A 27627-nucleotide genomic window follows, 5' to 3' on the forward strand; every position below is an offset into this window, starting at 1 on the left:
AAGAGGCAATGCTTAGCCAAGTGAACATATGGGTCCAGTGATTGGTTGGGCTGACTGGGGACACGGCGATTCAGACAGTTAGCAGGCTGATGCGAACACGCTAACAATTAGTAAGCCGGAGCTAAAGAAGCTAGCAGTTAGCAGACCGGGGTAGGCAAGCTAGCAGTTAGCAGACCGGGGCAGGCAAGCTAGCAGTTAGCAGACCGGGGCTAGCAAGTTAGCCTTTGTGGGACGTCACAATGGGGTAAGTCTGTTTTTACTTCTTCGTGCGGTGACGGCGATAGACCAGTCGTGGATTAGTGGGGTTCCAAGTAGCTCTAAGTAGATAGCAGGCCTAGCAGGTTAGCAGAATGGGACTTCAGCGGGTGTCGCGCCTGAGGGGCCTGTTGGAATCCTCAAGCAGATTATGTTGGTATTCCAGTCGTAGAGGATCGGCGGGGTTCCGTGCCCCGTACCGGCAGTAGAAGGGGTCCGGATATTGTAGCCCAGGAATGGGCTTCGGTGGTAGCACAGGAGCCCTGGCCGGGCTAGCTTCAGGCTAATTGGTGCTTGCTCCGGAGTGGTCACCCTGGATTGCGGTTAGCTAGTTGCGAAGATCCAGATGAAAATGTTCAGAGTTTGCGGTAGGAATCCGGGATATGGGGAGAAATAGGTCCGTTATGCTCTGGTTTGAGTCACGTTGTTCGAACTGGCGAGAGCTTTCCGAGCAAAAAGGTTAGCTAATGACCGCTAGCAATGGTTTGCTAACTGATAGCTGGTAGGTAGTTAGTTGGCTAGCTTCAGTTGAGGGATTCCAGATCCGAAGTAAATAGAAATACTTTAGAAAAAAGCAGATCCACGCCACATTGGGTGAGGCGGGTTGCAGGAGAGTATTTAGAAGTTGATTTTATTTCATTTAAATATGTATAAAGATATATACAAGGGACAGGACAAAGACGCCTGACTGCTACGCCATCTTGGAAGAATGGTACCCTGAAGTATACATTCTAACCACGAAAGATGTCAGGAAAGTAGAGAGCGAGATGCGCAGATGAACTTTCCAACAGAAAGACGGACGATTCCAACAGAGATCACGACGACACACTGGGCGTAAATATATATTGATTGCAATTATTCCCGAATGAGTGAGCGTTAATGTGCAAATGATTAGAATTTAAATTAATATAATTATCAACTGTGTAGTGACTGCATTTGTCTTTCGCACCCTTCTCAGTCCACACCCACTTCACTTTGTCCACCAAGCCGTTATATCGGCTTAGCCCACTAGGGAACATCTATAATTTCCTTGTAACCATATCTACTGTTTGTTTGTTTATGCATTTCTGTCATAATTTAGTTAGTAAATAAATGATTAAGACAATTGGTGTATGGATGATTCATAGTAAAGGCTGGGTTCGTGCAGATAACCAACCATTTACGATGTTGGGAATGAGACTAATGTAAGGTAAAGAATAATAATTAATTAGAAGACTAATTGATATATATTATATATTAAAATATCTGAAGAGTTATATTAGGAGTTATATTAGGAAAATTATAACTTTGTAATCTGAAGATTTTCCTTGGTGCCCCAACTTCCTATGTAATTACATGTACATGATTAGTTTAATCACGTAATAATAATGAGAATTGATTTGATAAAATAACAGTCATCAAATTAATGATGCCAAAGACATGACATTAAATACACTTAATTAGTATTTGGTAGCATTGCCATTAAATTGTTTTACTTTTGAGTAGCCTTCCACAAGCTTCCCACAATACGTTGGGTGAATTTTGGCCCATTCCTCCCGACAGAGCTGGTGTAACAGAGTCAGGTTTGTAGGCCTCCTTGCTCACACATACTTTTTCAGTTCTGCCAACAAATGTTCAATAGGATTGAGGTCAGGGCTTTGTGGTGGCCACTAATACCTTGAATTTATTGTCGTTAAGAAATTTTGACAACTTTGGAAGTATGCTTGGGGTCATTGTCCATTTGGAAGACCCATTTGCGACCAAGCTTTTAACTTCCTGGCTGATGTCTTGAGATGTTGCTTCAATATATCCACATCATTTTACTCCCTCATGTGATGCTGCCACCTCTGTGCTTCACGGTTGGGATGGTGTTCTTCGGCTTGCAAGCCTCCCCCCTTTTCATCCAAACATAACGATGGTCACTATGGCAAAACAGTTCTATTTTTGTTTCATCAGACCAGAGGACATTTCTCCAAAAAGTACAATCTTTGTCCCCATGTGCAGTTGCAAACCGTAGTCTGGCTTTTTTATGGCAGTTTTGGAGCAGTGTCTTCTTCCTTGCTGAGCGGCCTTTCATGTTATGTCGATATCGGACTCGTTGTAACTGTGGATATTGAAACGTTTGTACCGGATTCCTTCAGCATTTTCAGAAGGTCCTTTGCTGTTGTTCTGGGATTGATTTGCACTTTTCGCACCAAAGGACATTCATTTCTAGGAGACAGAACGCGGTATGACGGCTGTGTGGTCCCATGGTGTTTACACTTGCGTACTATTGTTTGTACAGATGAACGTGGTACCTTCAGGCGTTTGGAAATTGCTTCCAAGGATGAACCAGACATGTGGAGGTCTACAATTCTTTTCTGAGGTCTTGGCTGATTTCTTTTGATTTTCCCATGATGTCAAGCAAAGAGGCACTGGGATTGAAGGTAGGCCTTGAAATACATCCACAGGTACACCTCCAATTGACTCAAATGATGTAAATTAGCCAGAAGCCTCCAAAGCCATGACATAATTTTCTGGAATTGTCCAAGCTGTTTAAATGCACAGTCAACTTAGTGTATGTATGTAAACTTCTGACCCACTGGAATTGTAATACAGTGAATTTTAAGTGAAATAATCTGTCTAAACAATTGTTGTTGCTATATATATATTTATGTGTATATATTTATGTGTGTATATATATATATATATATATTTATGTGTGTATATATATATATATTTATTTATATGTATATATATATATATATATATATATATATATATTTATGTGTGTATATATATTTATGTGTATATATATATTTATATTTATGTGTGTATATATATATATATATATATATTTATGTGTGTATATATATTTATATATATATATTTTGTGTGTGTATATATATATATATATATATATATATATATATATATATATATATATACACATAAATATAAATATATACACATAAATATATACACATATATAGAGTGAGAGTATAGAGGGGGAATAGAGAGTACAGAGCGAGAGAGTACAGAGCGTATAGAGAGAGAAAGTATAGAGACATAATGAAATAAAGAAACAGACTCACAGGTATACCCATCCCAGGAGCCTCTAGGATACAGAAGTCCTCGTTGTCCTCTGAACCATCAGAGCCCTCCTCTGACATCATATCCACCTGCACCTCAGTGGCTGTCGCTACCAGTCTGTCAAGCTTTGACTCCTCTCCCTCAATGACAACTGGTGGGCGGAGCTTAGGGTCCTCCCCAGGAAACAGGTAGACTGAAACAGGTGAGCCCCGCGGGACAGTGGGAGATCCTAGACATAGAAATGTTCATTTAGAAGACTCAATTTTTACAGTGAAAAGAAATATGCACTAGAAATAGGAAACACACACAGGAATAGCTAATGGCATCCATTTCATCTATCAAATGTACAGAAGGGATTTATAGTTGGAGATATTGAACGACACTATCATTTAATACCCCTGTTTTACCTGAGTCCACATCTTCATCTGGATGGCTCCTCTCTGTGTCAATCAAAGCATCAAGGAGATCATACTGGTTGATCTCAGCAGTCTCAGCTGGAAGGCAGGGTGGCAAGGAGGCGGGACTTTCTGACAACTAAAACAAGTCACATATAGACAGAAAACAGATAGTTGAGAGGTTCAGATAGGCTCCTTTCTAGTCGCTCCACAGTTTCATTTTCTTCAGTTGTTCTCACACAACGTTTATCTGAACAAACATACAGCATCTGTTCCAGACCTTAAAGAAGGTAATATTATACTAGTTTACTAGACTATTGGTCTACTGGCCTATCTGTCTTACCGGCAGCTTCTGTCCAGCGATCTCAGTGGGTGATGTGTGTCGAGGGGGCGGGTGCAGGTCTCCCTGGGACACCAGGTACTGCAGCATGTTGACCAGGGCAGCACAGGAGTCAGCACAGGTGTGGAGGTGGACCACGTTGTTAGAGCAACGCAGCTCAAACAGAGGTTGGGACTAGGGGAAGAGAAGGTGAGGGGATTGGAATAGAAATCAAATAACAATTTTTGTCACATGCGCCAAAAACAACTGGTAGACACTTTACCGTGAATTACTTTTTTTTTTTTTACACGCAGTTGTGGTAAAAGTACCTAATTGTCATAATTGAGTAAAAGTAAAGATACCTTAAAATAAATTGACTCAAGTAAAAGTGAAAGTCCCCCAGTAAAATACTACTTGAGTAAAAGTAAAATCATTTTGTTTTAAATATACTTAAGTATCAAAAGTAAAAGTATTCATAATTTCAAATTGCTTATATTAAGCAAATCAGACGGCACACTACAGCACACAGACATAATTTACAAACAAAGCATTTGTGTTTAGTAAGTCCTCCAGAAGCAGTAATAAGTATGTGTATTGGACCATTTCCCTGTCCTGCTAAGCATTCAAAATGTAACGAGTACTTTGGGTGTCAGGGAAAATGTATGGAGTAAAAAGTACATTACTTTCTTTAGCAATGTAGTGAAGTAAAAGTACTCAAAAATATAAATAGTAAATGAAAGTACAGATACACCAAAAAACTACTTAAGTACTTTACACCACTGCTTACGGGCCCTTTCCAATTATGCAGTTCATTAATAATGATACAAGCAAAATAGTAACATGAAGAATAAAATAAAATGCACATAAATGGAGCTATATACAGGAAGTACTAGATCAATGTGGAGCTACAGTAGGGAGAACAAGTATTTGATAACCTGCAAAATTGGCAGTGTTTCCTACTTACAAAGCATGTACATTAATTAATACAAAATGCAAATTAATTACTTTAAAAAAAATCATACAATGTGATTTTCTGGATTTTTGTTTTAGATTCCGTCTCTCACAGTTGAAGTGTACCTATGATAAAAAATTACAGACCTCTACATGCTTTGTAAGTAGGAAAACCTGCAAAATCAGCAGTGTATCAAATACTTGTTCTCCCCACTATACATGAAGACAGGGTAAAGTGACTAGGCATCAGGATAGATATCTACATCAAATACCTTATTGTTATGTACACTGAGGCAGGATAAAGTGACAAGGCATCAGGATAGATAACAATATTAGTAAGTTAAGGACAGAGCAGCACCAGCAAATGATAAGTGTAATAAAGTGTATGCATGTATGCATGCATGTATGTATGTATGCATGCATGCATGCATGTATGTATAGTAGAAGTCGGAAGTTTACATACACCTCAGCCAAATACATTTAAACTCAGTTTTTCACAATTCCTCACATTTAATCCTAGTAAAAATTCCCTGTCTTAGGTCAGTTAGGATCACCACTTTATTTTAAGAATGTGGAATGTCAGAATAATAGTAGAGAAAATTATTTCTTTCAGCTTTTATTTCTTTCATTATGTTCCCAGTGGGTCAGAAGCTTACATACACTCAATTAGTATTTGGTAGCATTGCCATTAAATTGTTTAACTTGGGTCAAACGTTCCTGGAAGCCTTCCACAAGCTTCCCACAATAAGTTGGGTGAATTTTGGCCCATCCTCCTGACAGAGCTGGTATAACAGTCAGGTTTGTTGGTCCCCTTGCTCGCACACACATTTTTAGTTCTGCCAACAAATGTTCTATAGGATTGAGGTCAGGACTTTGTGTTGGCCACGCTAATACCTTTACTTTGTTGTCCTTAAGCCATTTCGCCATAACTTCGGAAGTATGCTTGGGGTCATTGTCCATTTGGAAGACCCATTTGCTGTTGTTCTGGGATTGATTTGCACTTTTCACACAAAAGTACGTTCATCTCTAGGAGACAGAACGCGTCTCCTTCCTGAGCGGTATGACGGCAGCATGGTCCTATGGTGTTTATACTTGCGTACAATTGTTTGTACAGACGAACGTGGTACCTTCAGGATTTTGGAAATTGCTCCCAAGGATGAACCAATATTTTATCTGAGGTCTTGGCTGATTTCACCATGTCAAGAAAAGAGGCAAGATGCTCTTGATGGTGCAGCTATAGAACCTTTTGAGAATCCGAGTACCCACCCCAAATCCCTTTCAGCCTCCAGAGGGGGATGAGGCACTGCCGTGCCCTCTCCACGACCGTGGAGAGGTTCTTAGTGATGTGGACGCCAAGGAACTTAAACTCTTGACCTGCTCCACAACAGCCCTGTCGATGTGGATGGGGTTCTCCCCTCTTTTTCCTGTAGTCCACGTTCAGCTCCTTGGTCTTGCTGACGTCGAGGGAGGTTTTGTTGTCCCAGCACCAAACTGCAAAGTCTCTGACCTCCTCCCTGTAGACTGTCTCATCGCCATCGCTGATCAGGCCTAGTACCTTTGTGTTGTTAGCAAACTTGATGGTGTTGGAGTTCTACGTAGCCACACAGTCATGGGTGAACAGGGAGTACAGAAGGGGACTAAATACACACCCCTGAGGGGCCTCTGTGTTGAGGGTCAGCGTGGCAGAGGTGTTGTTGCCTAACTTCACCACCTGGGGTTGGCCCAGAGGGAGGGGTTCAGTTCCAGGATCCCTAGCTTGGTGATGAGCTTGGAGGGGACTATAGTGTTGAATGCTGAGCTGTAGTCTATGAACAGCATTCTCACAGTTACTTCCCCTCTTGTCAAGGTGGGAGAGGGCAGTGTGAAGTGCATTAGAGATTGCATCATCTGAGGATCTGTTGGGGCAGTATGCGAATTGGAGTGGGTCTAGGACAGGCCTGGGCAATTATTTTCCATGGAGGGCCACATTAGAATCTATTTTTGCCATCGAGGGCCAGAATCATATTACAGTATTATACATCATATGTATAACTATGTTGACAGATATATCTACTGTAAATCACATCCAGATATGCTACTTATTTTACATTTTTTAACATGCACAGAAATAAACCACATCCATGTCCTCCGTTTGGTAGGTATTTTCATTATTAAACATGCAATGAGCTACATTGAAGGAAAAGTACACTGTGCATTCACCACCACGGACAGAACTCTTGTTAACGGGTTGCACAAAAAGACAAGAAAGAGAGCTCAACATTATATTTAAACTACTCAATCAGTGTGAGGAGTGAAGTCTGATTGACATTGACTAGAGCAGTGAAAGTATAGTTTCTGATGTCGCTATGTGCAGGATTGCTGAGAGGTGAGAGTCAGTAAGAGATGATCTGTGCCTTGACTTATATTTCATCACTGAAAATGTCTGTTCACATACATAGGTTGAACCAAACATCTTCTGAACACAACTCCTAATCTTTGGAAAGTTTTGTTCATCGAGAGATGCATAGAACCTCGGCAGTGACATTGTTTTGAGTAGTTCTCCAAGCATCAGACTGAAGATCGAGAAGCTGGGAGCGTTATCCACATTGAAGGTGAAAGGAGAGGAAACCAACAGCATGTCATTTTCCAACACTTTGAAATCCTTAAAACGACGAGAAAACTCACCGTTCAAAGCACGCAGCAGTGATGTATACTTCTCCCGCTGGTCATCTGATAGGGAACAGACTAGTAGTGTTGGAAGGTGGGTGAGATTGTTGGCTTCTACTTGGCAGGTCAGGAGGAGTCATTTTCCCTTGGAGGCTTTGACAAGGTTGTACATCTGATGTGCAAAAAAGGCCCTTCCCTTGTAGTTTGGAATTCAGTTCATTCATGAGGGCTATGATGTCCACAGCAAAGGAAAAATCAGCCAACCATTCTTTATCTTACAGTTCATTTTCAAAAACTCAACAATCTCCGACTTCAGGTCCCACTCCCTTTTAAGCACCTTCTCCATCTCACGTTGGTGTTGTAGGGGAGATCTGCATGACCCGACTCGGTCTCACTGTTAGAAGAGACAAACTGCCTGTGGTTTAAAAATTTCTCTTATGAAGTTTACCACTTTAGTGACTGTATCCACAACACGGCTCATTTTCAGAACACATTTACAGAGAACCTGAATAATGCAATGCAGGAAAAAAAATCTGATCCTGGTTCAGCTCATCTACTTGATATTGTATCCTTTTCAAAAGGACAATGTTTTTTTCCTGTTTGGGCACCATCAGTTGTCACACTGAATAACTTCAAAACTCAGTCCCAGCTTTGCCACACACTTATTAACCTCCTCCAATAAACCTTTCCCTGTGGTTGTGCTCTTCATTGACTGCACTGAAGCAAGCTCCTCTGTAATTTCAAAGTCTGGGGTTATGTCTCGTAAGAATATCAACAACTACACCACTGCTCTCATCCAGGGCCAAGGCCGGGCGCCTGCAGGCTGACTCCTTGGTGCACTTGCCAGCTGGTCTGCTCATGCTTTGACAACGCGACCTGGTATTCCATCTTGCCCGGCAGCGAGACCCAGTGTTGTATTCTTCGAAGCCTAGTGGTTAGAGCGTTGGCCCAGTAACCGAAAGATTGCTGGATTGAATCCCCGAGCTGACAAGGTAAAAATCTGTCATTCTGAACAAGGCAGTTTACCCACTGTTCCCCGGTAGGCCGTGATCGTAAATAAGAATTTGTTCTTATCTGACTTGCCTAGTTAAATAAAGGTTAAATCAAAAATAAAATCACAGGACATCTCATGGGTGGGTTTGCCTTTGTAATCCGTTATTGTCTGCAAGCCCTGCCACATACGACAAGCATCGGACCCAGTGTAATCGGGTCCCACCTTCCTCCTACTGTATATTTAATGGCCCCATACAGCTCACATATCATTGCACCTGTAAATAGCCCATCCAACTACCTCATCCGCATATTGTTATTATTTTTTTCTCCTTTGCACCCCAGTATCTCTACTTGCTCATCTTCTGCACATCCATCACACCAGTGTTTAATTGCTAAATTGTAATTACTTCGCCACTACGGCCTATTAATTGCCTTAATTACCTAATTTGCACACACTGTATTTTTCTATTGTGTTATTGACTGTCCGTTTGTTAAATCCATGTGTAACTCTGTTGTTGTTTGCATCGCAGTAGTATTTTCATTTCTTTTTTTACCACTTTTATCTCTCCAATTTCGTGGTATCCATCGCTGCAACTCCCGCACAGACTCGGGTGAGGAGATGGTCGAGAGTCATGCGTCCTCCGAAACACAACCCAACCGCACTGCGTCTTGACACAACACACATCCAACCCGGAAGCCAGCCGAACCAATGTGTCGGAGGAAACACCTGGCAACCTGGTCAGCGTGCACTGCACCCGGCCCACCACAGGAGTCGCTAGTGCACGATGAGACAAGGATATCCCTGCCAGCCGAAACGTCCCTACCACGGAACAAGCTGGGCCAATTGTGCGTTGCCCCATGGACCTCCCGGTCGCAGCCGGCTGTGACAGAGCCTGGGCTCGAATGCAGAATCTCTGGTGGCACAGCTAGCACTGCGATGCAGTGCCTTAGACCACTGCGCCACCCAGGAGGCCCTGTATTCCATAGTTTTTGGTTTGGATACGTTCTTATAGTCACTGTGGGGACCACATCGTCTTTGCACTTATTGATGTAGCCTGTGACTGTAAACTCCTCAATGCTATCCAATCACTTCTATATTGAGCGCATCACTGATATCACAGAAATGGAGTCATGGTCAGATTTACCAAAGGGATGACGAGGGAGGGTCATGTATGTGTTTCTCTGGGTAGAATAAAAGTGGTCTGGAGTTTTAGCACCCCGATTGGCACAGGAGACGTTGGTAGAAGCGAAGTAGGACGGTTTTAATTCTAAAGTCTCCGCCCACCAGAATCGCTGCCTCTGGGTGAGCAGTTTCTTGTTTGTTTATGGCCCCATACAGTTTGTTGAGGGCCAGAGTGGTGTTTGCTTGGGGCATGATGTCGACAGCCGTGGTAATTACAAATGAGAACTCTCTTGGTAGATAAAAGGGTCTGCAGCTTACCAAGAGGTATTCTATATCAAGTGAACAAAAGTTTGAGATTTCCTTCCCACTGGAAGCAGTACACAAGTTGTTATTTATGGAGAAAAAAAACTCCTTTTTACTTCCCCGAAGGCGCCGTCCGATCCTTCTGCTGCATGGAGAATCCACAGAGTACTATGTGCATTGCGTCATCATCCAGCTACGTTTCAGTAAGACATAATATTGCAGCTTTTCAAGTCTCTCTGACAGGAGACTCTCTGCTCTGACAGGAGACTGCTCTGCTCTGACAGGAGACTCTCTGCTCTGACAGGAGACTCTCTGCTCTGACAGGAGACTCTCTGCTCTGACAGGAGACTCTCTGCTCTGACAGGAGACTCTCTGCTCTGACAGGAGACTCTCTGCTCTGACAGGAGACTCTGAAAAAAAGCTCATACGTCTTATTCTCGAGTGACTGGACATTTGCCAATAGAATGGAGGGGAAATGCCATTCGGTTCTCTCTTCACCTTAATTTCACCAGGACTCCTGCATTGTTTTGGTGGCTCATGGAACAGGGTCTGGTATGAACAGCTGTGGTAGTTGAAGTTGTATTTGAAGTCAAAATCGAGGTTACTAACTGTCGATCCGATGTCCACAAGCATTTCGGTACACCCGCAAGAACATCTGCTAAATATGTGTATGTAAATATTAACATTTGATATGTGATAGTATGAACTTTTTGTACAAAAAAAAGATAAACAAAATAAAACGAATTAGCAAAGTTTGGTTAGAACTCGTAAGATGTCACCCTTCTCCGTCGAGCGTCATCTCACTGGCGAGGAGAAGAGGTAAGAACTAAAGAGACCGTAGATTTGAGTCAAACACACTGACAGATGTGTAATCACATAAAATTGTCAGGCTAAGAACTTACCAGTTTCCCTATATCACTGCCTTTCCATGTGGTGATGGCCAGCTCTAGCAGATCAATATCCAGAACACACACATAGTCTAAGGAGAGAAAGAGCGAGAGAGAGAAAGAGAGAGCATTAGAACGCCAGACACACTCAGATGTAGATGTACACACGGTACAGTTAATTATGAGTCATACCTCGTCTCAGGTCCACTACGTCACTTTCACACTTATCAGAGAGAAACAAGGCAGAATCATCCAGGATAAACCTGAGGAGGAAATACCATCAAACTTCAATAGCCAACTATTAGGTTATTCCTACCCCCCCCCCGTCCCCATCCTGCAATTCTACACATTTCTAATCAAACATTATTTTGTCACATGCGCTAAGTACTGTGAAATGCTTACTTACAAACCCTTAACCAACAATGCAGTTCGAAGAAAGAGTTTAGAAAATATTTACTAAGTAAAAAATGAAATAAAAAGTAACAATAAAATAATGAGGCTATATGCGGGGGTACCGGTACCGAGTCAGTATGTGGGGGTACAGGTAAGTCGAGGTCATTAGTACATGTAGGTAGGAGTAAAGTGACTTTGCATAGATAATAAAAACAGTGAGTAGCAGCAGTGTAATGTAAATAGTCCGGGTAGCCATTTGATTAGCTGTTCAGGAGACTTATGGCTTGGGAGTAGCTGTTGTTAACCTCTTGAACCTCTGGGGGCAGTATTTCATTTTTGGATGAAAAACGTTCCCGTTTTAAACAAGATATTTTGTCACGAAAAGATGCTCGACTATGCATATAATTGACAGCTTTGGAAAGAAAATACTCTGATGTTTCCAAAACTGCAAAGATATTATCTGTGAGTGCCACAGAACTGATGCTACAGGGTGAAACCAAGATGAAATTTCAAACAGGAAATGCCGCAGATTTTGAATGCGCTGTGTTCCAATGTCTCCTTATATGGCTGTGAATGCGCAAGGAATGAGCCTACACTTTCTGTCGTTTCCCCAAGGTGTCTGCAGCATTGTGACGTATTTGTAGGCATATAATTGGAAGATTGAACATAAGAGACTACATTTACCAGGTGTCCGCCTGGTGTCCTCTGTCGAAATTATTGCGGAATCTCCAGCTGCATGCACATTTCCATTTGGTTCAGAAGAGAAAGGCAACTGCCACGAATGATTTACCATCGAATAGATATGTGAAAAACACCTTGAGGATTGACTCTAAACAACGTTTGCCATGTTTCTGTCGATATTATGGAGTTAATTTGGAAAAAAGTTTGGCGTTGTAATGACTGAATTTTCGGGGGATTTTCTTGGCCAAAGGTGATGAACAAAACGGAGCGATTTCTCCTACACAAATAATCTTTTTGGAAAAACTGAACATTTGCTATCTAACTGAGAGTCTCCTCATTGAAAACATCCGAAGTTCTTTAAAGGTAAATGATTTTATTTGAATGCTTTTCTTGTTTTTGTGAAAATGTTGCCTGCTGAATGCTAGGCTTAATGCTATGCTAGCTATCAATACTCTTACACAAATGCTTGTGTAGCTATGGTTGAAAAGCATATTTTCAAAATCTGAGATGACAGTGTTGTTAACAAAAGGTGAGCCAATATATTTATTTCATTTCATTTGTGATTTTCAAAAATAGTTTATGTTGCGTTATGGTAATAAGCTTGAGGCTATAATTACGCTCCCGGATACGGGATTGCTCGTCGCAAGAGGTTAAGGAGCCTTTTGGACCTAGAATTGACGCTCTGTTAATGCTTGTCGTGCGGTAGCAAAGAGAACAGTCTATGACTTGGGTAACTGGAGTCTTTGACAATATTTTGGGCCTTCCTCTGACACCGCCTTGTATATAGGTCCTGTGCTTGGCCCCAGTGATGTACTGGGCCATATGCACTACCCTCTGTAACGCCTTACGGTCAGATTCCGAGCAGTTGCCATACCAGGTGATGCAACCTGTCAGATGCGCTCGATGGTGCAGCTGTAGAACTTTGAGGACCTGGGGACCCATGCCAAATATATATTTTTCTCCTGAGTGGGCAAATGTGTTGTCGCGCCGTCTTCATGACTGTCTTGGTGTTTGGAACACGAACTTGAAACTCTTGACCTGCCCCACTACAGCCTTGTCGATGTGAATGGGGGCATGTTCTGCCCTCCTTTTCCTGTAGTCCACGATCAGCTCCTTTGACTTGCTCAAGTTGAGAGAGAGGTTGTTCTCCTGGCACCACACTGCCAGGTCTTTGACCTCCTCCCTATAGGCCGTCTCATCATTGTCGGTGATCAGGATTACCACTGTTGTGTCATCAGCAAACATAAAGATGGTGTTGGAATTGTGCTTGGCCACACAGTCATGGGTAAACAGGGTGTACAGGAGGGGGAGAGGGTTGAGGATCTGCGTGCGCAGAAACCGCCTGGGGGCGGCCCGTCAAGAAGTCCAGGATCCAATTGCAGAGGGAGGAGTTTACCTTAGTTTTCTTGGGCACAGGGACTATGGTGGTCTGCTTGAAACATGTAGGTATTACAGACTCGGTCAGGGGAGAGGTTGAAAATATCAGTGAAGACACTTACCAATTGGTCGGCACACGTCTGAGTACATGTCTCGGTATTCCGTCTGGCCCCGCAGCCTTGTGAATGTTAACCTGTTTAAAAAGTCTTGCTCACATCGGTTACGGAGAGCGTGATCACACAGTCATCCAGAACAGTTGATGCTCTCATGAATGCTTCAGTGTTGCTTGCCTCGAAGCGAGCATAAAAAGTAATTTAGCTTGTCTGGTAGGCTTGCGTCACTGGGCAACTTGCGGCCTTGCCACATCAGGCGAGCATCAGAGCCGGTGTAGTAGGATTCAATCTTAGTCCTGTATTGACGCTATGCCTGTTTGATGGTTCGTCTGAGGGCATCGCGGGATTTCTTATAAGCATCCGGATTAGTGTCTCAGTCATTGATAGCGGCAGCTCTAGCCCTTAATTCGTTGCGGATGTTGCCTGTAACCCATTAATTCTGGTTGGGATATGTACGTATGATCACTGTCGATGCACTTATTGATGAAGCCAGTGACTGAGGTGGTATACTCAATGCCATTGGATGAATCCCGGAACATATTAAAATAGTCCTGTAGCGTAGCATCTGTCAACGTCCGTATTGAGCGAGTCACTGGTACTTCCTGCTTTAGTTTTTGCTTGTAAGCAGGAATCAGGAGGATAGAATTATGGTCAGATTTTCCTAATAGAGGGTGAGGGAGAGATTTGTTTGCGTCTGTTTGTGGAGTAAAGATGGTCAAGAGTTTTTTCCCCCTCTGGCTACATGTGACATGCTGGTACAAATGAGGTAAAACTAATATAAGTTTGCCTGCATTAACCTGTTGCGACTCTAGGGGCAGTATTTGTAAAGATATTGTCTGTGTGTGTATAACAGAACTGATGTTGCAGGCGAAAGCCTGAGAAAAATCCAATCCGGAAGTGCCCCATACTTTGAAAGCTCTGCGTTCCAATGAGTCCCTATGGAGCTGTGAATGTGCCATCAACCAGCTTACGCATTCCACGTATTCCCCAAGGTGTCTACAGCATTGTGACGTAGTTTTACGCATTTATGTTGAAGAATACCCGTAGGGGGCTACATTGCGCAAGTGGTCACATGATGCTCCCGGAGAAAATCTTGCGTAAAGTACAGAGGTAGCCATTATTCCAATCACTTCTACTGAGAAACCAATTGTCCCGGTATCAAATAGATATTTGAAGAACACCTTGAGGATTGATTCTAAACAATGTTTGCCATGTTTCTGTCGATATTATGGAGCTAATTTGGAATATTTTTCGGCGTTGTCGTGACCGCAATTTCCGGTCGATTTCTCAGCCAAACGTGAAGAACAAACGGAGCTATTTCGCCTGGGAGTCTATCTACCTGGGAGTCTCGTGAGTGAGTGAAAACATCCGAAATCAAAGGTAAACGATTTAATTAGATTATTTTGCAGATTTTCGTGACAAGGTTGCCTGCTGCTAGCAGGGCATAATGCTATGCTAGGTTATTGATAAACTTACACAAATGCTTGTCTAGCTTTGGCTGTAAAGCATATTTTGAAAATCTGAGATGACAGGGTGATTAACAAAAGGCTAAGCTGTGTTCCAATATATTTCACTTGTGATTTTCATGAATAGGAATATTTTCAAGGAAGATTTATGTCCGTTGTGTTATGCTAATTAGTGTCAGATAATGACAACAGTCCCGTTCATGGGATGAGGTGTCACTAGAGGTTTAAAGTCCCCGGCCACTAGGAGCACCGCTTCTGGATGAGCATTTTATTGTGTGCTTATGGCCCTAAACAGCTCGTTGAGTGCGGTCATAGTGCCAGCATCGGTTTGTGGTGGTAAATAGACAGATAGGAAAACTTTGGATAAACTCTTGGTAGATGGCGTGGTCTACAGCTTTTCATCAAGTACTCTACCTCAGGCTACCAATACCATTTTTGCTACTAACTGATGATCAATGGGTCCCAACCCAATCAGTAATTCAAGCATGCTTACTCCAAGTTTAGATAGCTGGCTGCTAGACTAACTGATGGCCTAATTAAGTGACTGCTGATGCACAACCAAATTTCGAAATTGCGCCTTGTGTATTCTATTATTCTAACTCTCAACAGTAGGTTGAGACCCCGACTGAGTTCCAAAAAATATAGATTATTTATTTTAATTGGGCTTACAAAAAGGGGGGCCACCAGTTGGCCATTAATGAACTAAAGGAAGAACATATTTTGAGGTCCACTGTTACTATACCTGAGGTGAAAGGTGGCAGTGTCTACTATGATGTTACTGGAGAGAGAGAATGATTCTGCTGTGAACAACACCCTCAATGGAAGATACAGGGGCCTGAAAGACAGAAAGGGGAGAGAAGGGAGAAGTGAAAAATAATTTTATGTTAACAATGTATTATCTTCCTTTGTCCACATATGTAAATCTGGTGTGTGTGAGTGTGTGTGTACCTGTAGTCCACGACGCAGGTAGCCAGGTGTGTGTGTAGGACGGTAATAACTACAGGAGATGTGTAGCCCAGGATCGGGTCATCAATGACATCCAGAAAATCAACCAGCTGTCATGAAGAAACACAGACTAATCAACAAGACTCACGAACCAAACACACCCAAACAGTCAAATCATGTTAGGTGCCTGAAGCATCTCAGATTTAGTATTTATTAGGATCCTCCATACCTGTCCGTGCCAGCTGTGATTGGTCTGTGCCATGCGATGTCGCATAGTGGCACCATGGAGACGAAGGGCAACCAGAAACTCCTGTAAAAACACAAACAGAGAATTAAGTTAATGATAATTATTAAGCTTTCTTCATCATAAGCACAGCTAACCTACAAGCACAATCAAAAGGTGATATTTCGTTCAAAGAATAATTGAGAAGATATGCGTGTTACCTTGACATTCTTCTGAGGGTCCAGGGTGATTTTGATGGCTGTGGATAACATCTGGACCTCAGTCTCCCTGCCACTCACACTGCTCAGCCCCACCTCTGTGGGGTAAATGGTAAGGTCTAGATGCCCTGGGGGAGTGAAGCTGGGCATTTCCAACCGCCCGGGGACAGGGGAGTCCTTCACTACAGCTGTGAGAGGTAGGAAAACGGTTAGTGGCCAGAAAGGAAAGGGCTGTCAGTCATTTGGAAGAGATGAGCTCATGACTAAAATCTACATGATAACACATGGATTATCACACTACTACACATGATTAGGTAGGTACTACCAGACCTAAAGCCTGATATCACATGGTCATTCCATTCACCTTTGTGGTAGAGATCCACCCTCCTGCTCTCCAGGCACAGGAAGCTGAGATGGGGGTTGTTCTGATGCTGCACCACACTGAACATCTTCCCCCCTTCCAGGTCCAATAGGAGCTCACCATGACACCGGTCCTCCGGACTTCCCGTCTCTCCCTGTAGGAGAGGAGAAACAGAAAACAATGTATTTAAGCAAGTGTCTTCTTTAGAAGCATCATAGTATATATACATTCAATCATTCAATTTTTGTAATTCAAATTCCAAGCTATTGAATTCAAATTACATTTATGTTTGCTCTTATATTGCTCATTATGTAAGGTCCAGTCAGGAACTGAACCAGGATCCAAAATCTCTCCAGTCTCTATCCCGAGTTAACCATTGTAAGATGTAGCTGGTTCATCAATGGCTCACCTTGCTGTCCGTCAATGCTTGGAGGCGGCCCTTTCCTATGACAATGGTGAGAGAGAGCAGGCTGAGGGTGTGGTTAGGGCGGGGCTCTGACTGCCTGTGTCTGGTTGATTCACCGGCTGTGTAGAACTGAGCATCTTCCTCCTCGGAATCCGAGTCTGAGAGACCAGAAACGTCACAGTTATAGAACTGCTGAGCAACAACACATTTCAGATGGTCTGCAGGTGTGCCGACTAAAGAGGTGCTCAACTCATACTACTTGGCAAGCCATATTAAATCAGAGATTTAAATAAACTAAAGATGTCAACAAGTTGCTAACCAGGGATTACCCAATTCTGAATGAGTGTCTGACCAGTCTGAAGTGGTTTACACGTCTCAGTATGGGGGTCTCACCTAGTCTGAAGGCAGACTTGCAAAGCTGGAAGTTGTCATCGTCTTGGCGACGGTGTAGGGGGCTGTGGTCGCTCTTAGAACCTAAGGGGGGAGGGGCTTCCCACATTAACAGGTCATTATTGATCCTACAGGGATGGAGAGAGGACAGAGGGAAACGACAGAAAAAGAGAATGAGAGATTGTAACATGTTTACATTGACTCGTTAGTCATTTAGCAGACCACTCTTCTCCAGAGAGATTTACAGTAGTGAGTGCATACAGTTGAAGTAGGAAGTTCACATACTCCTTAGCCAAATACATTTAAACTCAGTTTTTCACAATTCCTGACATTTAATCCTAGTTAAAAAATGCATGTCTTAGGTCAGTTAGGATCACCACTTTATTTTTAGAATGTTAAATGTCAGAATTATAGCAGAGAGAATGATTTATTTCAGCTTTTATTTCTTTCATTACATTCCCAGTGGGTCAGAAGTTCATACACTCAATTTGTATTTGGTAGCATTGCCTTTAAATTGTTTAACTTGGGTCAAACGTTCTTGGTAGCCTTCTACAAGCTTCCCACAATAAGTTGGGTGAATTTTGGCCCATTCCTCCTGACAGAGCTGGTGTAACTGAGACAGGCTTGTAAGGCCTCCTTGCTCGCACACACTTTTTCAGTTCTGCCAAAATACCCAGACTTTGTAGTCCTTAAGGCATTTCGACACAACTTTGGAAGTATGCTTGGGGTCATTGTCCATTTGGAAGATCCATTTGCGACCAAGCTTTTAACTTCCTTGCTGATGTCTTGAGATGTTGCTTCAATATATCCACATCATTTTACTCCCTCATGATGCCATCTATACTGTGAAGTGCACCAGTCCCTCCTGCAGCAAAGCACCCCCACAACATGATGCTGCCACCCCTGTACTTCACGGTTGGGATGGTGTTATTCGGCTTGCAAGCCTCCCCCTTTTTCATCCAAACACAACGATGGTCATTATGGCAAGACAGTTCCATTTTTGTTTCATCAGACCAGAGGACATTTCTCCAAAAAGAACAATCTTTGTCCCCATGTGCAGTTGCAAACCGTAGTCTGGCTTTTTTATGGCAGTTTTGGAGCAGCGGCTTCTTCCTTGCTGAGCGGCCTTTCAGGTTGTCAATATAGGACTCGTTTTACTGTGCATATAGATACTTTTGTACCCGTTTCCTCCAGCATCTTCACAAGGTCCTTTGCTGTTGTTCTGGGATTGATTTGAACTTTCCCCACCAAAGTACATTCACCTCTAGGAGACAGAAAGCGTCTCCTTCCTGAGCGGTATGACAGCTGCGTGGTCCCATGGTGGTTATACTTGCGTACTATTGTTTGTACAGATGAACGTGGTACCTTCAGGCGTTTGGAAATTGCTCCCAAGGATGAACCAGACTTTTTTTCTGAGGTCTTGGCTTATTTCTTTTGATCTTCCCATGATATAAAGCAAAGAGGCACTGAGATTGAAGGTAGGCCTTGAAATACATCCACAGGTACACTCAAATTATGTCAATTAGCCTATCAGAAGCTGCTATAGCCATGACATCATTTTCTGGAATTTTCCAAGCTGTCAACTTACTGCATGTAAACTTCTGACCCACTGTAATTGTGATGCAGTGAATTATAAGGGAAATAATCTGTCTGTAAAGAATTGTTGGAAAAATGACTTGTCATGCATGAAGTAGATGTCCTAACCGACTTATAGTTTGTTAACAAGAAATTTGTGGAGTGGTTGAAAAACAAGTTTTAATGACTCCAATCTAAGTGTATGTAAACTTCCGACTTCAACTGTACATGGACTTTTTTGTACAAATAAGCAAACTAGCAGAAAAAGAGACCCACAGACCTGTTGTAGATGCTCTGGAAGGCCTGTTTGCTGGGCAGGAAGATGTAGGCCAGGGGCAGAAAGACATCTACTACACACTGACACTGAGAAACACACTGAGACTGGAATTGTTGCATCCCCTCTGGGTCTGCTGGGATTACCATCTGAGAGGGGGGGCAATGTAAGTAGACAGAAGGATGAAGAGGAGAGGGAGAATGAGAAAAGATTAGACTGCGACTTTTGGAAAATGGGTCAAATATAACCCCAATATCTTCAGGAAGTGTGAGATTATATGTGAGAGAGGGATGGTCAGGCAAGGAATAATTAACTACATCATCTCCACCACTCAACCAGTATTCTAAAAGAGCACAGACAAAAGGGACAACAGACACACTGGTCTCTACATTGCAGATGAGCTGAAGGCAGTCATCAATGATCTTGGACCACAGAAGGTATTTGCACTGGTGACAGACAATGCTGCGAACATGAAGGCTGCTTGGTCTAAAGTGGAGTCCTACCCTCACATCACATCCATTGGCTGTGCTGCTCATGCAATGAATACACTCTACAAGAGAGCCAAGGAAATGGTTAGGTATGTGAAGGGCCATAAAGTTACAGCAGAAATCTACCTCACCAAAGTGAGTAGAATAAGAGCACCACATTGAAGCTGCCCAGCAACACCCATCGGGATGGTGTTGTCATCATGTTTGACAGTCTCCTGGAGGGGAAGGAGTCTCTCCAAGAAATGGCCATATTACATTTACATTTAAGTCATTTAGCAGACGCTCTTATCCAGAGCGACTTACAAATCACAGTCTGCTGATATGGAGAGCGCCATCAAGAGGATCCTCCTGGATGATGTATTTTGGGAGAGAGTGGTAAGCAGCCTGAAACTCCTGAAACCTATAGCAGTGGCCATTGGGGCGGCAGGGTAGCCTAGTGGTTCGTGTTGGACTAGTAACTGAAAGGTTGCAAGATCGAATCCCAGAGCTGATACGGTAAAAATCTGTTTTTCTGCCCCTGAACAAGGCAGTTATCCCAGTGTTCCTAGGCCATCATTGAAAATAAGAATTTGTTCTTAACTGACTTGCCTAGTAATTGCACAAATTGATGCCATCCTGTCTGATGTTCAGACTCTGCTTGAAGATGTGAGAAGAAATTTGTACTGCCCTGCCCACTGCTCACTGTTGCTCCAAGCAGAGGAAACTGCAGTTCTGAAATACATCAAAAAGCGTGAAGACTTCTGCCTGAAGCCCATCCATGCCGCAGCGTACATGTTGGACCCCAAGTATGCTGCAAGAGCATCCTGTCTGGTGCAGAGATCAACAAGGCCTATGGTGTCATCACTACCATGTCTCGCCACCTTGGCCTGGATGAGGGCAAGGTTCTTGGCAGTCTATTGAAGTCCACTTCCAATCAAGGGCTTTGGGATGGAGATGCAATATGGCAGTTGTGCCAACATACCTCATCAGCCACCTGGTGGAAGGAACTTTGTGGATCTGAGGCTCTTTCCCCTGTTGCCTCCATCATCCTCCAAATCCCACCAACATCAGCCGCCTCCGAGCGTAACCGGTCCTTGTTTGGGAACACATACACATCAGGCTGACCAATACAAGGGTTGAAAAATTGGTGGCCATATGTGCAAACTTGAGGCTTTTTGAGCCTGACAACGAGCCATCCTCAACAGGGTTGGAAAGGGACTTTGAGAGATGCGATGGATCACTGGGGATTGTTCAATATTCCATTTAGTTGTTCAGTGAAATCCTCCCATTCAAAGAGTCAACTCATTTAATTAAAAGTTCAATTTGAACCTTAAATATTTAAATCTATTGGAAGGATAATAATTTGCAATGATGTCTACTTATGACAAGGTAAAAAGTTAATGTTTCTGTCTCCATATGATATGGTAAATATGTCCAATGCAAAAAACATCTACATATAAATGGTATTCATATTAATTCCCATATTCCCGTTAATTCCCACAGAAAGTTTCCATCTCTGAATATTCCCCAAAATGTGCAACCCTTGGGGTGGTATACAGAAGATAGCCCTATTTGGTAAAAGACCAAGTCCATATTATGGCAACAACAGCTCAAATTAGCAAAGAGAAACAGTCCATCATTACTTTAAGACATGAAGGTCAGTCAATTCAGGAAAATCTCAAGAACTTTGAAAGTTTCTTCAAGTGCAGTTGCAAAAAAAAATCAAGAGCCACAGAAAAGGAAGACCTAGAGTTACCTCTTCTGCAGAGGATAAGTTCATTAGAGTTAACCTCACCTCAGATTAGAGCTCAAATAAATGTAGCAACAAACACAACTGTTCAGAGGAGACTGCGTGAATCAGGCCTTCGTGGTCCAATTGCTGCAAAGAAACCACTACTAAAGGACACCAATAATAAGAAGAAACTTGCTTGGGCCAAGAAACATGAACAATGGATATTAGACCGGTGGAAATCTGTCCTTTGGTCTGAGTCCAAATGTGCGATTTTTGGTTCCAACCGCAGTGTCTTTGTGAGATGCAGAGTAGGTGAACGGATGATCTCTGCATGTGTGGTTCCCCTGTGAAGCATGGAGGTGGTGGTGTGTGGGGGCTTTGCTTGTGACACTGTCAGTGATTTATTTAAGAATTCAAAGACACACTTAACCAGCATGGCTACCACAGCATTCTGCAGTGATAAACCATCCCATCTGGTTTGCACTTAGGTTTTGCACTCTTCATTTGTTTTTCAACAGGACTAAGACCCAACACACCTCCAGGCTGTGTAAGGGCTATTTGACCAAGAAGGAGAGTGATGAAGTGCAGCATCAGATGACCTGGCCTCCACAATCACCCAACCTCATTCCAATTGAGATGGTTTGGGATGAGTTGGACCGCAGAGTGAAGGAAAAGCAGCCAACATGTCTTCAGCACGTGGGAACTCCTTCTAGACTGTTGGAAAATCATTCCAGGTGAAGCTGGTTGAGCGAATGCCAAGTTTGCAAAGCTGTCATCAAGGCAAAGGGTGGCAACTTTGAAGAATCTAAAATATATTTTGATAACTACACGATACTACATGATTCCATATTTCCATACATGTTTATATGATGATTCCATATATGATTCCATATTTGTTATTTCATAATGTTGATGTCTTCACTATTATTTTACAACTAAAAATAAAGAAAAACCCTTGAATGAGTAGGTGTGTCCAAACATTTGACTGGTACTGTTACGTGTGTGTGTGTGTGTGTGTGTGTGTGTGTGTGTGTGTGTGTGTGTGTGTGTGTGTGTGTGTGTGTGTGTGTGTGTGTGTGTGTGTGTGTGTGTGTGTGTGTGTGTGTGTGCGCGCATGTCTCTTCACAGACACTGCTGTTCCATAAGGTGTATTTTTATCAGTTTTTTTAAATATAATACTACTGCTTATATCAGTTACCTGATGTGGAATAGTTGTGGAAAAGTACCTGATGTGGAAAAGTTCAATGTAGCCATGGCTCTATGTAGTACTGTGAAGAGACCTTTGTTGGCATTTCTTGTGGGGTATGCATGGGTGTCCGAGCTGTGTTCTAGTAGTTTAAGCATACAGCTCGGTGCATTCAGCTTGTCAACACTTCTTACAAAAACAAGTATGGATGAAGTCAATCTCTTCCACTTTAAGCCATGAGAGATTTACATGGAGAGGGATGGCCAGGGGTGAGAGAGGAATGGCCAGGGGTGAGAGAGGAATGGCCAGTTGTGAGAGAGGGATGGCCAGTTGTGAGAGAGGGGTGGCCAGTTGTGAGAGAGGGGTGGCCAGTTGTGAGAGAGGGGTGGCCAGTTGTGAGAGAGGGATGGCCAGTTGTGAGAGAGGGATGGCCAGTTGTGAGAGAGGGATGGCCAGTTGTGAGAGAGGGATGGCCAGTTGTGAGAGAGGGATGGCCAGTTGTGAGAGAGGGATGGCCAGTTGTGAGAGAGGGATGGCCAGTTGTGAGAGAGGGACGGCCAGTTGTGAGAGAGGGACGGCCAGTTGTGAGAGAGGGACGGCCAGTTGTGAGAGAGGGACGGCCAGTTGTGAGAGAGGGACGGCCAGTTGTGAGAGAGGGACGGCCAGTTGTGAGAGAGGTGTGTGATGGGATGGTGCGGTACCTCCTCAGTCTCGAACATGGTGCGGTTGGAGGAGAAGGGAGAGCTGGTCTTCTCTAGGAGTTCACAGGGGTTCTCAAACGACATGGACCCCAGGTCCCTCATCAGACCCACCCCTACCGCTGACCCCAGACCCTCTCCTCCACTCACACGCACTGACAGTCTGGAGAGAGGGAGGGAGGTAGACAAAGAAAGACAGGGAGATGTATACTATACAGCTGTGGAATTGGTGTACAGTAGGTTTTTGATGAAAGACATTCAATTCAAGTGACACAGCAAGTGAAACAAACTCTCCTAAAACAAATGTTCCAGAAACACACTCACTTTGCCAAGGAGTCTTGACTCTTCTTGACTCTGATACAGGGGAAGGAGCCTCCCTCCCAGCCCTCATACGTTCCTGAGAGAGACAATGAACAAACAATTGCTCAAAATGTGACCGTTACTGTGTGTGTATGTATATTCGACTGTGTGTGTGTATTCCTCACCGTGCATGTCACTGAAGCTGGCCTCCAATAGCTGTGTGAGGGACCTGTGGGAGGGGCCAGGGGGTGCATGGTGATCTGGCTGGAGGTCAAGGCCCTCCTGGGAGCAGATATCCAGGTCACACAGATCCAGTACCAGGGACTCCTGCCGCATGGCTCTCTGGGAAGGTGGGCGTCGGAAGGGGAGCGGCCGGAGGTCCGGGATGGGGAAGCGGAGCTTAAGGATGGCGTGGGGCGAGAGGAGGGAGAGAGAGGAGTGCAGCTCACTGCTCTGGGTCTGAGAGAGGGATGGGAGAAGAGTTGGAGAGGAAAAAGAGGGGAGAATATTCAACTAAAAAGTCTAAACAAAGAAAACCTGCAATTTAACTTCAGTTGTGAGGCAGGCATATCAAAATCCTTATCAACCAATATCAAATGGCTCATCTTAGTGGCTAGTGGCTTTCTGACGGGTCCTCTTAGTGGCTGGTGGCCTGCTAAGTGTTTACCTGTGTGTGGACGGGTCCTCTTAGTGGCTGGTGACCTGCTAAGTGTTTACCTGTGTGTGGACGGGTCCTCTTAGTGGCTGGTGGCCTGCTAGTGTTTACCTGTGTGTGGTCTTAGTGGCTGGTGGCCCTAAGTGTTTACCTGTGTGTGGACGGGTCCTCTTAGTGGCTGGTGGCCTGCTAAGTGTTTACCTGTGTGTGGACGGGTCCTCTTAGTGGCTGGTGGCCTGCTAAGTGTTTACCTGTGTGTGGACGGGTCCTCTTAGTGGCTGGTGGCCTGCTAAGTGTTTACCTGTGTGTGGACGGGTCCTCTTAGTGGCTGGTGGCCTGCTAAGTGTTTACCTGTGTGTGGACGGGTCCTCTTAGTGGCTGGTGGCCTGCTAAGTGTTTACCTGTGTGTGGACGGGTCCTCTTAGTGGCTGGTGGCCTGCTAAGTGTTTACCTGTGTGTGGACGGGTCCTCTTAGTGGCTGGTGGCCTGCTAAGTGTTTACCTGTGTGTGGACGGGTCCTCTTAGTGGCTGGTGGCCTGCTAAGTGTTTACCTGTGTGTGGACGGGTCCTCTTAGTGGCTGGTGGCCTGCTAAGTGTTTACCTGTGTGTGGACGGGTCCTCTTAGTGGCTGGTGGCCTGCTAAGTGTTTACCTGTGTGTGGACGGGTCCTCTTAGTGGCTGGTGGCCTGCTAAGTGTTTACCTGTGTGTGGATGGGTCCTCCTCCGGCCTGTGTGGGACAGTGGCTGCAGGCTCTGCTCAGAGGCTCCAGTCGACTCAGTATGTCCAGGTCCAACTCAGCACTCAGCTCTCCCAACTCTACCCTCACTACACTGTCTCTACGCTGCACACGCTGCCTCCCCTGCAATACAGAGACATTGACATATCAGGAGGAGGGGGTAGCAGGTTAACAGAGGAAACCAAAACAGACTGAATTAATGATATATTAGCTATTGAACATGACGCCAACACACAACATGGACACTGTCATGGTTAACCTTGCGCAGGTGTTTCTCTGTGAGACTGTAGTGTAGCTGTGCACAGGGTCTGGCTGTATCTCCCACTGTGAACATCCCAGCACGCTGGAACTGGAGCAACTAGAGGAGGAGGAAAGAGGAGTGAAGAGTTATATCCTGGGCAATGCTAGCCCATGCTGTAGCACACTGTTAGGTTGAATGGTGTGTAGAAATCCTTAGATGATCTCAAATAACAGCCCCTGTCCTACCTCAGTGTATTGGGGCTTTCCTGGCTCCCAGAGACACTCAAGCAGCTCTAGCCTACTGAAGGATAGGTCAGAGGTCACAGCACGGGAGTGGCGACCCGCACTGCGCATCTCACACGCCACCTGTACCGCTGCTCCAGTCATCCTGAGAGATAAACAAATGATTATTTATGGGTATGTCGGGCAGGCAGGTTTGTTGGTATATCTGAGGAGTGGTGGCCAATGTTGAAGAGACTATTGTGTATTTGTACCTTAGGTGTGAGTGCGGGCATGCTTTAGCGAAGCTAGCTCTGAGGTGGTGGAAGTCTCTCTCGCTGAACATGCTGTCTTTGAAGACGGCAAGCTCCCGGAAGAACACCTGAGACACCTGGGTCAATGAGGACACTCCGTCTGGCCCGGGGTGTGGTTCCTGCTCTAGTAGGGTTAGGGTGAGCCCGCCAAGCGAGAGGCGGAGCAATGCCTCTGGTTTCAGGGGCTCAGATTGGCTACTTCGCCCTGAACGAGGAGGGGTTAATAAGATGAATCAGGAAGATAGGTTGTATAATATAGTTTTTGTTATCTGTGAAATGTGTACAAAACAATGTAGTAAGATGCTGTGAGAGTTACCTGGTATTCTGCTACACTGGGGCAGGCTGGATAGTGATCCTGGTACAGGATAACACCTGGGACCCTGTGGAAGGCCCTGGGCGTAGCTAGCCTGGCTGTGTGTAGACGACGCCATGCTGTCGGAGAGAGAGCTGCCAGAGAGCGCTGACGTCGCACTGCTAGTCATACCAGGACCCATGGAGAAGAACATATCTGAAAGACAGAGAGTGTAAACAGAGAAAAGGGTACATTATGCTTCACATGTCTAGTTCAACTAATCTCTCACAGAAATGCCAAGAACGCAAATTATGCATCAGCAAACAAAAGCTAATATGACCTCAAATTCACTAGCCTCCATATTGCATTCCAACTATAGCTTCCCTCCACTAACCCACATACCCCCGTTCTCCAGACCGGTGAGGTAGGGCTCCATGTCAGGCTCTTCATCCCAGTCCGGATCTCCATCTCCGGGGCTGGAGCTCAACTGTTTGCTCAAGTCCTCCTCTATCAGACGCAGGTCCTCAGAGTCCAGGGGACGGCTGTGAACCCCAGCACCACTGGCTTCAGCCTCTGGTAGGATAGACAGGAAGGAATCATACAGCCTCTGGTAGGATAGACAGGAAGGAATCATACAGCCTCTGGTAGGATAGACAGGAAGGAATCATACAGCCTCTGGTAGGATAGACAGGAAGGAATCATACAGCCTCTGGTAGGATAGACAGGAAGGAATCATACAGCCTCTGGTAGGATAGACAGGAAGGAATCATACAGACAGGAAGGAATCATACAGCCTCTGGTAGGATAGACAGGAAGGAATCATACAGCCTCTGGTAGGATAGACAGGAAGGAATCATACAGCCTCTGGTAGGATAGACAGGAAGGAATCATACAGCCTCTGGTAGGATAGACAGGAAGGAATCATACAGCCTCTGGTAGGATAGACAGGAAGGAGGCTCTGGTAGGATAGACAGGAAGGAATCATACAGCCTCTGGTAGGATAGACAGGAAGGAATCATACAGCCTCTGGTAGGATAGACAGGAAGGAATCATACAGCCTCTAGGATAGACAGGAAGGATAGACAGGAAGGAATCATACAGCCTCTGGTAGGATAGACAGGAAGGAATCATACAGGCTCTGGTAGGATAGGAATCATACAGCCTCTGGTAGGATAGACAGGAAGGAATCATACAGCCTCTGGTAGGATAGACAGGAAGGAATCATACAGCCTCTGGTAGGATAGACAGGAAGGAATCATACAGCCTCTGGTAGGATAGACAGGAAGGAATCATACAGCCTCTGGTAGGATAGACAGGAAGGAATCATACAGCCTCTGGTAGGATAGACAGGAAGGAATCATACAGCCTCTGGTAGGATAGACAGGAAGGAATCATACAGCCTCTGGTAGGATAGACAGGAAGGAATCATACAGCCTCTAGGG

At 44.3% G+C, this 27627-nt stretch overlaps 1 protein-coding gene across 1 annotated transcript in view; it reads right to left on the reverse strand.

Annotated features, from left to right (window-relative positions):
* Positions 1-27627, reverse strand: part of LOC135545594 (autophagy-related protein 2 homolog A-like) — a 44518-nt gene that overhangs the window by 12314 nt on the left and 4577 nt on the right. Inside the window, exons 8-29 of the mRNA XM_064973315.1 lie at positions 26588-26758; positions 26210-26401; positions 25855-26098; positions 25607-25748; positions 25380-25478; positions 25085-25243; positions 23914-24187; positions 23753-23825; positions 23432-23591; positions 19352-19494; positions 17500-17624; positions 17110-17264; positions 16704-16854; positions 16343-16527; positions 16128-16208; positions 15902-16008; positions 15696-15788; positions 11116-11186; positions 10939-11015; positions 4045-4215; positions 3714-3840; positions 3309-3535 (exon numbers count right to left, since the gene is read on the reverse strand). Coding sequence (XP_064829387.1) covers positions 3309-3535; positions 3714-3840; positions 4045-4215; positions 10939-11015; positions 11116-11186; positions 15696-15788; positions 15902-16008; positions 16128-16208; positions 16343-16527; positions 16704-16854; positions 17110-17264; positions 17500-17624; positions 19352-19494; positions 23432-23591; positions 23753-23825; positions 23914-24187; positions 25085-25243; positions 25380-25478; positions 25607-25748; positions 25855-26098; positions 26210-26401; positions 26588-26758 — 3227 coding nt within the window. The remainder of the gene's footprint in view (positions 1-3308; positions 3536-3713; positions 3841-4044; positions 4216-10938; positions 11016-11115; positions 11187-15695; positions 15789-15901; positions 16009-16127; positions 16209-16342; positions 16528-16703; positions 16855-17109; positions 17265-17499; positions 17625-19351; positions 19495-23431; positions 23592-23752; positions 23826-23913; positions 24188-25084; positions 25244-25379; positions 25479-25606; positions 25749-25854; positions 26099-26209; positions 26402-26587; positions 26759-27627) is intronic.

Source organism: Oncorhynchus masou, chromosome 9, assembly GCF_036934945.1.
Source record: "Oncorhynchus masou masou isolate Uvic2021 chromosome 9, UVic_Omas_1.1, whole genome shotgun sequence".
Lineage (NCBI taxonomy): Eukaryota > Metazoa > Chordata > Actinopteri > Salmoniformes > Salmonidae > Oncorhynchus > Oncorhynchus masou.